This window comes from Dendrobium catenatum, unplaced genomic scaffold (genome assembly GCF_001605985.2).
Source record: "Dendrobium catenatum unplaced genomic scaffold, ASM160598v2 fragScaff_scaffold_716, whole genome shotgun sequence".
In the NCBI taxonomy this organism is placed as follows: Eukaryota; Viridiplantae; Streptophyta; class Magnoliopsida; order Asparagales; family Orchidaceae; genus Dendrobium; species Dendrobium catenatum.
The window spans coordinates 14,040,207-14,056,896 of NW_021319178.1; the positions used below are offsets into that span (position 1 = coordinate 14,040,207).

At 33.1% G+C, this 16,690-nt stretch overlaps 1 protein-coding gene across 1 annotated transcript; it reads left to right on the forward strand.

Moving 5' to 3' along the window:
- Positions 1–3,585: 3,585 nt before the first annotated feature.
- Positions 3,586–11,974, forward strand: LOC110092244 (probable transcription factor GLK1). The gene is made up of 7 exons (XM_028695963.1): positions 3,586–4,090; positions 6,429–6,561; positions 6,809–6,819; positions 6,898–7,248; positions 9,479–9,514; positions 9,605–9,742; positions 11,591–11,974. The coding sequence occupies exons 1-7, from the start codon at positions 3,656–3,658 to the stop codon at positions 11,735–11,737; spliced, it is 1,251 nt and encodes a 416-aa protein (XP_028551796.1). The 5' UTR covers positions 3,586–3,655; the 3' UTR covers positions 11,738–11,974.
- Positions 11,975–16,690: the final 4,716 nt, after the last annotated feature.

Consider the following 16,690-nt stretch of genomic DNA (forward strand, 5'->3'; position numbering starts at 1 on the left):
CAGTGCTTGATCCCCACAGCAGTGTTGCATATAGATTAATCTTCAGGATGATGGGTTCAGATTGAAAATATTGATCCAATTAATTTTTGAGTTGGATTTTGGATTAACCCTGCAAATGAGTCGAATTTACGTAGAACAGTTTATTTTCGAATTAAATGGGCGGATTCAAACTATTTAGGATCAAATTAGGCGGATTTGGATCAGGCATTTTATCCCGTATAATAAGCATGTCGAACTCCAATCTAATTTATTCGGATAAAGTCCATTTCCGCTCGACCGACCGACTCGAATTCACACCCTTAATCTCTATCCTATAATTTTTTTATAAAAAATATTCTGCCAAGTGTCAAGATTATGTCATTCTGAGGTCCCAAAATCATATCAATGAATCCTGTCCATGAAATCAAATAATTATAAAATGTAGATTTTTCTTACATATCAATGCATCAATATGGGCTTCAAACCCCACACATCTTTTAAATATAATAAGGGCATTTTCACGCACAAAATCGTATAAATTTTATAATGGCTCTCTCGTAAATTTGAATTAGCCATTTTATATTTACAAAATGTAATATATATACACGATTTTGTAAATTGCAAATTAATCTTAAACTTCTAAATAAATAAATTATTCTTAAAAATTATGGTAATTGATACATCATCAAAAAATCATCTTAATCAGACGCGAATCTTGAGGCAAAATCGAGTTGAAAACTTCCAAAATTAAAATTGGGATCATCCGAACTCCGATTTTAGCAAACTTATAGTCAAACTGAACATCTCGAAAATATGAACCCAACGACACCAAAATTGACTCAATTCGAGCCCAAATGAGTTCAAATCAAGTACTCAAGGCGTTGTTGGAAGGTTCAAACCACAATTTGGATTACTAAATGGTTTCCAAACATCGTGCAATTAAAGATTGATCAACATGGAGAATCAGACATTCACAACTCATCATCAACTTGTGGAGATGGAGATTGATGACGATCACACAGATGATCCGGGGGGAGCAAGTCAGAGGAATCCTCGGACTCGGTGATATGGAGGGCACAATTTACTGCCCAGGCACTAACCTCAACACATGGCATCAATGAGGGCACAATTTATTGTTCAAGCTTGAATTAAATCGAGGTTCGAGCAAATTTCTAGCGATGTTCTAATGTTATTTGAATAAGATTCAAGTATAGTTCAAATTTAGTTGTAATAGGCCAATACAACTAAGTTCAATTAACTCGCTTGATCAGAGGTATGTGTTCGGACTCAATTTCATATAATAGGGGGTAATTTTGTCCAAAATAAAATTTTAAAAATATTTCTCCCTGAAAAACATCAAGCTTATCTGATTAGTTACATGTATTATAATTCATATAAAATCAAGTTTCCATATGTATTATGAGATTGCTTCATTTTAAAATGATTTTCTCTTTATCAAATTTTTGATTAATTTTTTTTTTCAAAATGAGAAAAAAAAATTATTCAGGAATTTCCTAATTTAAAAATTTTTAATGAGATATTTTTTGCAATCTATAGGAGAATTAAATTTCAAAATAGAGCAAAAAATAATAGATTGCCCAATCAAATTGTGGTGAAATAAATAATTTTTTTATTACTTTAAAGAGAATGAGAATAAATTTAAAGTATTATTATGTAATATTTTCTAATATTTTTATGTACTTATTGTTTTTATTTTTATTTTTTTTAAATATAACATAATTTTATGCTTGTATTTAAAGCTATGAACATATAGTATTTTAATAAACAATTAATAATGATTATTTTTTACTTTAATAAAAACCTTAAATAAAATAATTTCAAGCTCATAATTTATTTTTTTATCCACCTCATCCTTGGCTGTCATCCTTGACATAGAAAGAGAAAATAATGTAGAAAAAGATTCTTGAGATAGAAAGAGAAAATAATGTAGAAAAAGTCCCATCTGATTATAGGAGAGAATAAGAACAAATACAAACAAAGCCTCTCTGTTCCCTCTCCTCTCACTCCTCTAAAAATTAAGAGTACAGACACAGCTCTCTGCATCCATGGCATCTCTGTCTCTCTTTCTCTCTCTATCTCTCTCTTTCTCTCTCTATCTCCTCTCCAATAATTGAATGAGATTTGTGGACACCTAATTTTTCCATTATTTTTAAAATTATTTAAGAAAATTTAACCAAATACAAAGAATATGACTACGTGCGCTCGTGCATATCCGAACAAAAATTACTAATAGAAAATTTAAAATAAAAAATCGATGAAATCTTGTGGTAGAGATCTTTCTCTCTCTTCTCTCTCTCCTCTAAATACTTCCAAAACTCACTAGATCAAGTAGTCCTCATAATGGTTTTCTCTCTCTTCTCAGGCCAGCATCTTCTCCTCCACTAGGGATGCATGGCCTTCATCTAGGGTTAGGATTTTAGCTCAAGATCTTAAATTATTTGAAGATTGAATTGATTTTTTGAGAAAGATTGAGCTTGAGCTTGAATCAAGTCGAACTACGAGCCGAATTTTTAGGTGATTGGGACTTCGAACTGATTTGAGTTCAGCCAGCTCGAATTCGAATCAATTTGAACCAAGAGCTTCATGTTTTGTTTGGGACAGCTTTCGCACTGCTTCTTAAAACGACTTTTCAGTCTAAAATTTTCTAATTTGAGAAATTTTGGTAGTAGAAAGCTGTTTTAGAAAGTAACAAAAAGTTATTCCAAACAAAACCTAAATCTAGCAAAATTAGAACTTTTAAGATCGAAAAATTTTTATCAAGATATCATAATCATAATTAATTAATCCAGAGTTAAGATTTTAGCTCGAAGATCATAAATTATTTATATATTGAATTGATTTATGGCTACGATTGAGCTTGAATCAAATCAAGCCACGAGCCAATTTTTTAGATGATTAGATCTTCAAACTGATTTGAGTTCAGCCAGTTTGAATTCCGATTAATTTGATCCAAGAGCTTAAGATTTCATTTGGACAATTTTCTTATTATTTTCTAAAACAACTTTTTAATACCAAAAATTCACGTTCATTTGGGATGGCTTTCTTACTACTTCGTAAAGTAGCTTTCTAGTAAAAGCTGCTTCAAGAATTAATAAGAAAGTTGTCCACTTTTCTTGTTGCTTCTTAAAATAGCTTTCTAGTATAAAAATTTTATTTTTGCACTAAAAAATTGTTTTAAGAAGCCAAAAAAAATCATTAGGCTTCGTTTGGGACGGTTTTTTGTTGCTTTATAAAGATTTTTTCTGAATCAATAAGAAAATTTTAGTATTAAAAAAATATTTTATAAAACAATAAAAAAATCGTCCCAAATGAAGCTAAGTCTAACAAGATTATAACTTTTCTGATCAAAATTTTTTTATCAAGATATCATAATCAAAATTATAGGAGAATTAATCTTAACATTATTGAATATATTTTTAAAATTAGTTCTATTGTGTCAAATTTATTTTAAAATAAATTAATAAATTTAAAATCACCACCAGTAAAATTTGATTAGATTGTGGGGACCCAATTTTTTCACTACAACTAGCTCCATGCAATAGTTAATATCACGTGACTTCCTCCTCTCTTTACTACTACTAATCCCCTCTCTCTCTCTCTCTCTCTCTCTCTCTCTCTCTCTCTCTCTCTCTCTTCTGCGCCTTGCTCCATTGGGATGCTAGCAGTAACAGCACTGAGGAGCTCCACAAACGGAGACAGAGCAGGAGATGTGGGCGGCGCTGCCAACCAGCTCCCAGCTTCGGACGACTTCTCGGTCGACTTCGACTTCGATTTAACAGAGCTTTTGGCCGGATTCGATGATTCCGATCTCCTTCCCGGGCTCCAGATCGATGACATCGACTTACCGGGGCCGGATACATCGGCCGTGGAAGTCGAAGCCAGCTGCGCCGGCAGAGATAGTCAACAAGAGGAAAGAGAAGAGGAGATGGCTCTGACTAATCATGAGGAGGTTCTGAGCTGTGAAATAAAGGAAGAGACCTCGGCAGCATCGGAGTCAAATTCATCGGCGGAGACGCCGCCGGAGAAGGACAGAGCAAGAAAGTCCACTGCCGGGCAAGCAAAGGGCTCCAATGGGAAGAGAAAGGTGAAGGTATACTTTTTTTTTCACTTAAAATTATTTAAAAATGTCTTGAGATTTTTTTTTTGAAAATATTAAATTATTCTAAATATATTTTTATTTATTATTTACTATATTTTAGTAACCAAAAAGATATAAATTTTCCACCAAAAATATATTATCTTGCAAAGATTAGCTCAATTACACATTGTAAATCACTACATGAAAAATATCATTTTCTGGCGGCGATTTTTTTTCCGGAAAATGATCAAATTTCGTGCGAAATTAATGTTTATGGTGGATTTCTGGCAGAAATATTTATGCCGATAAATCACTTGTCAGGCCACCGGCTCCTGTGAATTTTTTACGAAAAATTCGTCGGAAAAATTTCCGACGAATACATAATCCGTTGGAAAAATGATAGAAAAATATTTGATCATGCTACACACTATATAAACTCATATTAATGTTCAAATACAAAGATAAAAGTGAGGATTAAAAAAATTTATGCTAAATAAGAGCAATTTTAACCATTAAACATAAGATGATTAGTTCTACTCTTACATAATCACACGAGATATGAATTAGACTGACCTTTAGATGAACAATTAAACCGAAGGCAATTAATTGAATAAATATACAAAAATAAGATCTAAAGACGTTTACATGATTCGACACCGAACGGGTTTATGATCTCTTCTCGAGGTAAGATTTCTCAATCGAATTTAAAAACACGACCGTAACTCTTTAGTTTCACGTAATGGGTAGGTGGAGAAAACCCAAACATCTTCAGGGGGTCTTTGCCACGAAATATTATTACGTGCGGAGTTCAGATCAGAGCTGTGTCCAGATTATATGAGTGTGCACAGTAAAAGAGCAGTGTGCGCATAGTACTTACGTTTTTGCTGCGCACACTCAGAATCTGGACGGTTCTTAAGTTCGAACTTTGATAAGCCAAGTCTCAATCATCGTGACGATAGAAAATGAAGCCAAAGTGTTCTAATATTAGTTTGGAGATGATTAAATATTTATCACCTAACACTCAAATTAGGAGTTCGCTTTCAAATTTGATATTGTAACCCTAATTTTTTTTAATTTCACTCAATAAACCAGTAGGTGGAGAGATATTTACATTCATCTTCATTTAGGGGCAAGAGTAATTAAGCTTTGCTACACTGAGCACCAAAAATTAACAAAAAACCTAAAAATTGAGAGAGAAGAATGTTGTGAACATGTGTTTCTCAAGGATTTGCCTAAGTATAAATTTTATTTTATTTTTCGAAATTTGATCAATAAGATATGGAGGGGTGTTAAAAAATGATTCGACCCACCAACTTGGCCCAAGAGTTGACCCAAAAAATTTTAGGTTTACGTTGATATGTTTAATAAATTCGATGGTTTTGAGTTCGGAATTTTGACCAATTTATTAATTGGGTCAAATTGATCGAGTTGATTGGCGAATCCATTTTAACCCAAAAGTGATCTTTTTTTTTTTGCTTGTTGGAACAATATCCTTATTTTTGATCAATTTCTTTAAAATTTATAGTCAAAAATTCAATTTTGTAATCAAAATAGGTTATCTGGTAGGGTTCAGATCATTTGGGTTGCAAGTGGGTTGGGCTAAGATCCATCATTTTAACCCGTTTACTCAAAAGTGATCTTTTTTTTTTTTGCTTGTTGGAACAATATCCTTATTTTTGATCAATTTCTTTAAAATTTATAGTTAAAAATTAAATTTTGTAATCAAAATAGGTTATCTGGTAGGGTTCAGATCATTTGGGTTGCAAGTGGGTTGGGCTAAGATCCATCATTTTAACCCGTTTACTCTACAGGTTGAATCATAAACCTGACTCGTTAACCCATTTTGACACCCCTACTAAAAAGAATTTCATAATGAAAACTTCTTTTTCACAAATGCATTAGCATTTTCGTCTGAAAAATATATCATATTTATAGATTCACATAACTATAAATAATTATCCCTATTATTTAAAAAATTAAAAAAGGGCTAAAATTATTTCTTGACATTTTATGAAAGATCAAAATAGTTCCAACTATATTAAAGAATTATTTTGATATCTTAACTCCTTAAAGAAGAACCAAAATAATCACACAATGATATTATTTTGATTCTTTTTTAAAAATTAAGAGATCAAAATAATTATTTAATATAGTTACGAATTATTTTAGTACTTTATAAAGAGTTAAATAATCATTTTGATCTTTATTTTCCATTAAATAATATTTTATAATGAGTTCATTAAACTAATCATCTAAACATAATTGATAATTAAATATATATAAAGAATACTTAATTATCAATTAATCAATTAATTAATCAGTGGATGTAAATGGCAATTCTGTAATTTAGGTGGATTGGACGGCGGAGCTTCACCGGCGATTTGTTCAGGCGGTGGAGCAACTGGGAGTAGAGAAGGCGGTGCCGTCAAGGATTCTGGAGCTCATGGGCATCGACATCGTGACTCTTTCATTTTTTTCATTTCGTTCTTTTTCTTTTAAAAAATATTAAACATCTTTTAATAACAGCTTTAAGAAATTAAAACTTATATTAGTATAATTAATTAGAATATGGAAGCAAAAATTTATTTTTTAATCATAATTTAGGCTTGATTTCGCACATCTTTTCTATTGCTTTCTAAAACATCTTTTTAGTACAAAATTATTCTGAATTAGAAATTTTGTATTAAAAAGCTGCTTTAGAAAGTAATAAGAAAAATGTCACAAATGAAGCCTTACTGAAAGTATGTAGCTCATATTATTTTTTAGTATGTGATGTGTTTGTGAATTTGACTGAATGTTCTTTTTTCTTTTTCAAATAGAAATATCGATCGCACCGAAAGCATATGATGGCGAGGGAGGTAGAGACGACGAGCTCGAGTCAGAGACGACAACTATATGCTACGTGGTTGCCGCCGGCAATGGGATTTCCTCCAAATGCTCCTCTTCCTCCTCCTCATCCTCAGCATCTTCATCTTCACCCAAACATGCAGCATTTTAGACCACTGCATGTATGGGGTCACCCTACAATGAACCAATCTTTAGTTCATATGTGGCCTAAGCAGATAGTCCCAATAGGACCAGCACCTAACACTCCATGGGTTGCACCTCACCCAATTCAGCCCTCTCTGCTGCCTCCTCATGCCTCTCCATGGCCTGCACATTTTGCAAGGGTATGCCTCTCTCTCTCTCTCTAGAAAACAAGTTAGATAATACAACTACGGATTCAAATTCTCTCAAATTAAGGGTTCTCTCAACTCAGGATTCGGTTCATATTAGGGGTGTAAGTGAGACAAAATGGCTCATAAGCACCAGCTCAAACTCGACTCGTTAACAAGCTCATGAGTCGACCTTATCAAGTCATAAGTTTGAGCTCAAGCGTATAGTCGAGCTTGAGTTCAAGCTCAACTAAGCTCGACTCGAAAGCTTGTCGAGTCCATCTTTAAAATTAAAATATAATTAAAATCTAATTTTCCAATATTATAATAAACCAAGCTCGAGCTTTCTCAATGAGCTTGAGTAAACGAGCTAGCCGAGCCTTAGTAATTGAGCAGAGCACGAGCCTACTAATTTTCAAACAAGTCGAGCTCGAACTCACTAAACAAGCCCGAGTCAAACTTGAACTCGAGCTCAACAAGAGTTAATCAAACTTAGCGTGATCACGCATATACTCGACTCGACTCATTTATACCCTCTATTAACCTATGATTCGGGTAATCAATGAAAGATGGAATGTTCATCAGCCCAAGATTAGAAAATCTAAAAATAAAATGTAATATTGTGCTCAGTGCATCATGATCTGTGATTGGGGCAGCCTACCCAAACTATAGCATCCATCATCTTATGATATGAAGATCTAAAGGTAATGGAATTATGTACCTATGGCATCTCATGATCTAAGCAACCCACTAATGGTGGAAAAGATGTCATCAAATGATCTAAATATCTAAAGGTTTGATGAAATGGTGTCATTTGAAAATATCCAACATTCTAAGCTTCGACATCTATGTTTTATATGGAACAACTTTTTTATGGACTTCTAAAACAGCTTTTTAGTACAGAAATTTATTGAACTGGTATTCGTATACTAAAAAGTTGTTTTAAAAAGTAGTAAAAAAGTCATCCCAAATGAAGCACTAGACAGAAGATAGAGCGACCATTAGTTATAACAAAGAGAGAAAGATGAAATCCCACATATATCGGAGGAAAATATAAATATAAATATATCACCTATGAAAGGGCGAGGCCAAAACTCAGAGATGTAAGAAACTCCGATCCGATCATTATAACTTATGAGAAGAGAACAAATAGGAATATTATACTTATGGAATGAATGCCGAAGGATAATACTATCACATATGAAAGGAGAATAAAGTTTCATTTGGGATGATTTCCTCGTTATTTTATAAAGTTGCTGTAGAGAATGTAGTTTTTTAAAGTGATTTTCGTCGTATTCTAAAGAGAAAAGGAGTAAGAAAGTTATCTTAAAAGAAGACTAAGAAGGAACCATGTTCCCAGGGGTACTGTCAATTTCGAGTCACTGGTCAGGTTCGGGTCAAACCCGAAACGACGCGCGGTCAGGCACACTCGGACTCCGCGCGGGCAGCTTTGGTCAGGCCCGGTCAGGAAGGGCATCGGGTCATTCCGGGTCATTAATGGGTTTTCGGGTCAACCCGAACCCGACCCGAGTTTGCAAACCGGTCGAAAACCTTAACCCGAACCTGACCCGGTTCGGGTTCAGGTCGAGTTTTCGGGTCGTGTCCAATATTGACACCAACCCCTACATGTTCCTATGGAAGAAGAGAGATGGAGCTTAAAACATTACCAAAGTTTACCATCCACTTTAGGCATGATACTAGTCATCTTCATTTGTGACAGCTTTCTTACTATTTTCTATAGCCGTTTTCTAATACAATTTTTTTTTTGAATTAGAAATTTTTATACTAAAAAGTTGCTTTAAAAAACAGTAAGAAAACTGCCCCAAACACATATTAAATAAAACATCACAAATACCATAAGATTGCGTATTTAAGTGAAATTTGTAGGGTAGAGAAGAAGGGGATTGATAGATCGATAGGTAAGGGAGAAGATAGAAAGCGTTAAGCTAAGCAGCCTTAAGATCCACACCTTAGCCTCTAAAAGCTTATTCTCATAAGCAAATTTCTACTATGTTTGGTTTTACTTACCATCAAAATCATTAAAATTTGTATTTTTTCTTAAATTTTGCAAATAAGATAAGTTAATCTAATTAGTTAGCCTAAATCAAACAAACCCTCTATATAGTTTAAACTGTAATTTCATGGACACAATTCTAGCAAATAAAATCTCTCTCTCTCTCTATCTCTCTCTCTCTCTCTAAAATTCACCAATTTTTTCTCTCACTCACCATTTGTTGTATTGCAGGGAACGCCTTACTTTCCTCAACCACTGCAGACAATGGTAATATATTCACATCTCTCTTTGATTTGTTGGTTGAAAACTTTGACTATCAACTAAGAGATTTTGAATTCGAGTCTTACGTATGTACAGAGGTTTCCAGCTCTTCCGGTTCCCGGAATTCCACCGCTTCCTACGTACATGCCGGACAGTGCCATTCCGGCGGCAATGGCGCAGCCGCCGCCACCGTGCAAGCAAACAGGCCGGTTGGTCCAACTCGATGCTCATCCGGTAATTAACTGACTAAGAACTATGAAAATAAAGTAGAATTGTGTCTTAAATTAATTTTCTTAAGGGTGATTGCAGAAATACCTCATAATATTTATTTATTTATTTATATATAATAAAAAAATATTAATAATAATAATTTTTTAAAAGTGAAATACACATTTTCATAATTTTATTAGCATTTTATTCTTAATTTGTATTTGTTATATTTATTTGTAATTAATATTAAGTCTACTTTACATAATAAAATATATCATAACTTCATATCTTAAGAAAAAAAATCTTGCAAAACAAAAAGGGGTGTTTTATAATTAGAAAGAAGTAATGCCATGCAATTAAAAATATGTATATTACATTTTTTTTTTACAATGGCTTATTTTATTGATTGAAGTTATAAATTATATTTTCAAAAATATTAAATTTTCTTAAATTAATTATTATGTTGGATATAGTAATTAGACACTTGTTAATAGAGGGGAGACAATTAAAGCCCCCCTTTCCACTCAATAAGTCTCATTTGCATATTAATTTATTAGTAGATTTGCATATAAACCATAAAATTATTATGTATTTATATATCTAACACCAAGTAAAAAAAAAAACACAAATTAGTTACTCTGCACTAATGCTTCATGTTAAGGGGGCATGTAGTGTCTTCTATACCTATGGGAGAGGGACATGCGCCCAACACACATCTTACGTGTGTCGAACACAATCGTTACATATCTGATTAAAAATAATTGAAAAATAAGACATGCGACCAACACCAGTCTAAAGCGTGTCAGACATGGCTGTTACGTATCTGATTAAAATAATTGAAATCAATAGGACACACAACAAACACACGTCTGATGCGTGTCAGACACGGCTGTTACGTATCTGATTAAAAATAATTTAAAAATAGGACATGTAGTCAACACACGTCTGACACATGTCAGACATGACCGTTACATATCTGATTAAAAATAATTGAAAAATAGAACATACAGCCAACATATGTCTGACACATGTCGGACACGACCTTTACGTATCTTATTAAAAATAATTGAAAAAATAGGACACACATCCAACACACTTATAACACGTTTTGGATGCGGTAGTTACATATTTGAGTAAAAATGATTGAAAAAACAGGACACACAACCAACACACGTCTGACGGGTGTCGGACACAACCGTTATGTATCTGATTAAAAATAATTGAAAAAACAAGACACGCAGCCAACACACGTCTAACACGTGTCAGACACGATCGTTACAAATCTGATTAAAAATAATTGAAAAAAATAGGACACTCAGCCAACACACGTCTGACGCGTGTCGGACTTGACCGTTACAAATCTTATTAAAAATAATTGAAAAAATAGGACACTAAGCCAACACACGTCTGACGCGTGTCAACCAAAACATGTCTGACGGGTGTCAGCCAACACATGTCTAATGGGTGTCAGACACAACCGTTATGTATCTGATTAAAATAATTGAAAAAATAGGACACACAAACAACACACGTCTAACGCGTGTCGGACTTGACCGTTACAAATCTAATTAAAAATAATTGAAAAAATAGGACGCTCAGCCAACACACGTCTGACGCGTGTCAGACATGATCGTTACAAATCTGATTAAAAATAATTGAAAAAATACGACACTTAGCCAACACGCGTCTGACACGTGTCAGACACATATCTGATTAAAAATAATTGAAAACATAGGATATGCGTGCCCGACACACATGCTCTAAAAACTTAAATATTAACATTTAAAATTTTTAAATCTTGAAGACAAAATCTTTTTTTCTTTTCTACATTTCAGAAGTTTTATTTTATTTTTTATTTTATGTTGTTTTCAGTCAAAGGAGAGCATAGATGCAGCACTTGGAGATGTATTGGCTCAGCCATGGCTGCCACTGCCTTTAGGACTGAAGCCTCCCTCTCTAGACAGTGTAATGGCAGAACTCCACAAGCAAGGAATAGCAAATGTGCCTCCATGCAGCTGAAATATTAATCAAAATTCGTCGACTTGTCCTTACTTTTTTTTCCCTTTTTTATTTTTTATTTTTCAATTCAACCCTTATGTGGTTCCCTTTTTTCTTCATCTTCTCCAAATTAAACAGCTTTGGCTGAAGTGAGAACATATGGTGAAGTTTCTCTCTCTCTCTCTCTCTCTGTATATTGTTGTAATAGTGCAGAACTATTTTTCATTAAATAAATCTGAAAATTTTTGAGACTGAGCATTTGATTGAAGTATTTGCTTTGGTCTGGTTTTCACGAGAAATTATTCTGTGTGGAGGTTGGATGCAGAACGTCGTCCCGAGATCAATCAAAATACGTCACATTAGCGGTACCGAGCTGTGATACCGAGCGGATCCGAGCAGTACTGAGCGAATGGGTGACAGAATAATTAATCTGTTTTCAGTCATCTATTGTTTAAGCAAAAATAGGTAGTTATTTGAAAATAATTAAGATAATGGAGTTTATTTAAAAAGCTTATAAATATTAGTTGAATTTGTATTATAGGCATTTGTTTTAGAAGTAATTATGATTTGTTAGCTTAATTAGTTCTAATTAAGACAATAAAAATGAATTGTGTTGAGTACTGAAGTATAAATAAAGGAGAGTATTAGGAACTATTTCTGTAAACAAAGAAATAGAGGTTCTTAGGCTTTGTTTGGGATATTTTTGTTACTATTTTCTAAAATAATTTTTAAGTACAAAAAGATTTTAAAAACATTAAAAAAAACGTGGTCAAAAGTTATTCCAAACAAAAGTTTTGTTTGGGTCATTTAAGTAGCTTTTTAATACAAAACTATGACTTCATTTGAGACGGCTTTCTTACTGATTCTTCAAGTTGCTTTAAGAAGCAGTAAGAAAGCCGTCCCAAATGAAGCATAAGGGATGACTTTCTTAATGCTTTGTAAAGCTATTTTTTTAGTACAAAAATTTCTTAAAAACAGAAAAAATGTAACGGTTTAAAAATGTTGCTAACTGAAAAGCCATCGAGTTGGAAGCTTGATTGGGAAAGAGATTCATCAACATAATACTTGCTGAGGGTTTCCTTCTTCCATAATTCATTTCTTTCAAATAGTAATAAAATGTTTTTGGCTTTTTGCAACTAGGTTAGACAATTTTAAAAACTGGTGATCTCTAAGTGTTTCAAAATGAAACAAACGTTCAGAAATTTTTATGATTGAATGAGATAAAATATTACATTGAAGTTGCTCTACATAGAAATAAAGGTGAGAAACTAATATAGAAATCAAATGAAAGAGATTTATGATCATTGTAACTTTAAACTTACATCCATTTTCAAAATAAGTGAGAGAATATATGATAACACATGTCGGCTAGCTAGCTCCCTCGACAAATATCTTCATTGATTTTCTATCACTATATCCATTATATTAACTTCTTATTACAAGAGAGAGGCCATAAGTAGGGGTGTCAATATTTGAAATGACTCGAACCAGGCACGAAAATTCCAGCTTAGGGTCAACCCGTTTGTCAAATTGGTCGGGTTCAGGTTCAACAAACCAACTTGTTTCAAAAATCGGGTAGGATTCGAATTGACTATAAAACCCGATAATGAAGCTAACGGCTCTCGTCAGCGCACCACGATAGATAGTAATATACACGACTTGATTGAAACAACGGGTTTCCCCCACCTGATACATCAGCTCGAGTTGGGTTTATTTGATAGTGGGACTCGGTTTCCCGCGGGCACAAGCCCTAGCAGTCAATTACATCTCGATACCGGGGCAGGAGAAGACTCTCAATTAAGGATCATACATTATCATTTCCGAATTGAAATTGTCACATAGGGCAAAGACTATGAAGTCCTACTCAAAAAGAAAGAAAAGAGTTCAAAGTGGCTTAGTCAACACACATGACTCATACTAATATCCAGAGGGACAAAGGTATTGGAAAGAAAAGAAAGTCAAGCACATAAAGCATGCAACAGAGAAGAATGAAAGTGCTGTCATTCATGTGACGCATATAGGTAAGGCTTATGGTCCCTGAAAAATAGGGAATTAACTTACCTACCAATGAGGCCTACTACGAGTCACCAAATATAATAGCCATGAACACTAACACTCGTGTCATAGCTAATGCACCTGATCTTATATCCTGCATGAAAAGGAAAGTCAGCTAACCCCCTAAGCGCATAAAATTAATTTTGTCCGGTCTTTATGAAAGATGGGTGGGTAGCTTAATTTTTAGAAGTAATGCCAACGTCTAGAGAGTTTCCTAATTAACCTTATACCTATGTAAGGTGAATGCTTCTAGAACTAATGCAATTAAATTTTTTGATTTAATCAGTTTAATGCAATGCATGCTAGTTCAGGTATCCAAATCAAGTGTATAGAATTTTAAAAAGGCTTATAAAATAATTTTTTTGAAAAGACTAGATTTTCCCATATTCAGTACCTCATCCTCATAGGTCGGATTATCTGGACTTTACCTGCAAGCGGGGAAGTGTCTTATAATAAGGAGAAAGAAAAAATGCATTAATATGCATGCGACCCCAGACGATTTTGGTTATTCCTCAGGTCATTATTTTTATGTTATTTAATTTCTAAAATATTAAATTTTAGTTACGATTAGAAAAAAATTTAGTCCTTAGAGAGCCTAGCGAAGTCAGGTTACACACATGTAAGAAAGAAACCTAAAAAAACATGCAGTTCTACTACGCAAGTAATGTAAACATATCAATATAAATAAAACCAAGCAGAGTAAAAAAAAGTCTAAAGTCCCTGACAAGTACCACATATAGTATAACTCAGACTCTGAAGAAAAGTAATGGTTGTCAGGCTCCAATTACAACATCCTGAATTCTAGTCCTATTGAATAACGCAAGTCTTAAAAGCTGGGCATTTCTTCTTCAGGTCTTCATCTTTGGGCCTTCAGATGGATCATCTTCCTTCGGGTTCTTTTATGGAACGTCTTTGAGTTCCTCTATGGGTCATCTCCATAAGGGTACCCAAATGAGTAAGAAATTTCCATGAAAGACCTTTCTTTCTCCCTTTGGGTATCTAGTGTTTGAAATGCTGGATTTTTGAAGACTTTTACAACTCAATATTATCATAAATTACATCAAATTATATCACAATAAAAAGAGAAAATCTAGACTTTCAAGCATGGTTATCCTAATAAAAATATCCCAAGCAGTTAATATATGCGCATAAAAAAAATAAACACACTCGACCACACTCTTCTTTATTTTGGGGGATAAGTATTATAGAGCACATGTAGCAAGCATTTATAATTATTAACTAATTTAACCCCCTTTATTGAGTGCTGCATGAGCGCGACCACATGTATAAGATTGAGTTAGTATAAATCATCCCTAACCTAGGGGTAGATCTAACGCATAAATAATCACATTACAGATAAAGTGCATTACAATAAGGAAACAAATGCTCACATCAATCCAAAGAAACCAGCATACGTCCCACATACAAGAGCGCCAAAACACAGAGTAGAAAAAAAAGGACCAGCCTAACCTAGGACTAGAAGTGGTGCCTTAACAAATAATTCAATGTATAAGTAATCAGTTGATGTGGCTTTGGATATGTGTTACGTTGAGTAAGTTCAAGCTGTATTATGTTCATATTTATTGAAGTTTCGAAAGGAAAACTATTAATATTTTGGGGTCCATTTTAGTTAATTTAGTTTGTGGACCAGCTTTAATACTTAGGGTAATAATCTTTAAGTTTTAAGTTGAGTTAGCCAGTTTTAGAATGTCTCGGGTCATCCTACCCGTTAAGCTAAGGGGGTTCAAAAGGTTGCTTTTAAAAATATTTAGGTTTTAAGGTTCCAATAGTTTGATTAAATATTGGACCTTACTATGAGTAATGAGTTTTCAACATAAAGTTATGAATTTTAGAAGTTTCAGACCCTAATTAATGAACAACGATTGATCAGAAAGTTAACTTTTTTGTTTATGTTGATTTCTAGAAACTTAATATTTTTTAATAAATACTAAACCTTAATTATAGTTAAACACCATTTAGTTTACCATAAAGTTAAATCTGAAATTTTTTATAATCAGTTGTGAATTTTTGAAGTTTAGGCCATTTAATGAATTATTAAAATTATTTAATTAAGGACATTATAGGGGTATTGATTCAAATCAGCTCCAAACTACTTCAAATCACTCCCAAAAGTAAGAAATGACCTAAAAAAGTTTTTCCAAGTGTTTAAGAAAAAATTGGGATTTTTAATAATTTTTTAATTATTTAATTTAATCATAAAGGTAATTTTTAATTAGAATTAAATTAAGATTTATATTGAAGTCTGATTAAGGGATTTTAATTTTTTAGATTAACCATTAGATTTGGAAGAGTTTGATGTATTATGGGCAATTTTTGGAGTTAAAAGGTGAATTGGGGTTTATTATAATTTTTTGAAGTTTTCAAGGTTTAATTAAAAGGTGAATTGGGGTTTATTAATTAGGGGGTTCAAAAGGGCCCTAAAAATTCCTAGAAAAATTTTGAAGGCTTAGGATGTCACTAAGTTTAAGTTTGTAAAGTTTCATGTTAATTGGGAATCTATCATAGCTCCTAAATTTTTTCTAACTTCGCTAGACGGGTCCTTAAATATTATTCTTAGGGTGTCATTACATTAGATAGGTTTAACTCAAGTTTTAGACTAACTCCTGGGGCAACATAAATGGAAATGCAATAAAAACATAAGCACATAAAGTCCTTAGATCTAGGAGGGTCTAAACTAGCTGCTCGTGCTTCTTACACACGCAGAAGATGATAAAAAAAGATGACTAAGACCGTTTAATGATGCGATTAGTGAATGATTGGAGATCAATCACCCACGAATAATATTCACAAACATAGTCTATGTTTAAAATTTTGTAAAGTTGATATATATCTCAAAATGGGATGATTTATTAATATATGTAATTTCAAAATAATTAAAATATTATGTATATATATATA

Excerpts from the sequence above, each read along its gene's own strand:
- LOC110092244 (XM_028695963.1), top strand. The coding sequence starts at position 3,656 with ATGCTAGCAGTAACAGCACTGAGGAGCTCCACAAACGGAGACAGAGCA. Across the intron at positions 9,515-9,604 it reads CTCAACCACTGCAGACAATG|AGGTTTCCAGCTCTTCCGGT; the intron begins GTAATATATTCA and ends ACGTATGTACAG. Across the intron at positions 9,743-11,590 it reads TCCAACTCGATGCTCATCCG|TCAAAGGAGAGCATAGATGC; the intron begins GTAATTAACTGA and ends TGTTGTTTTCAG.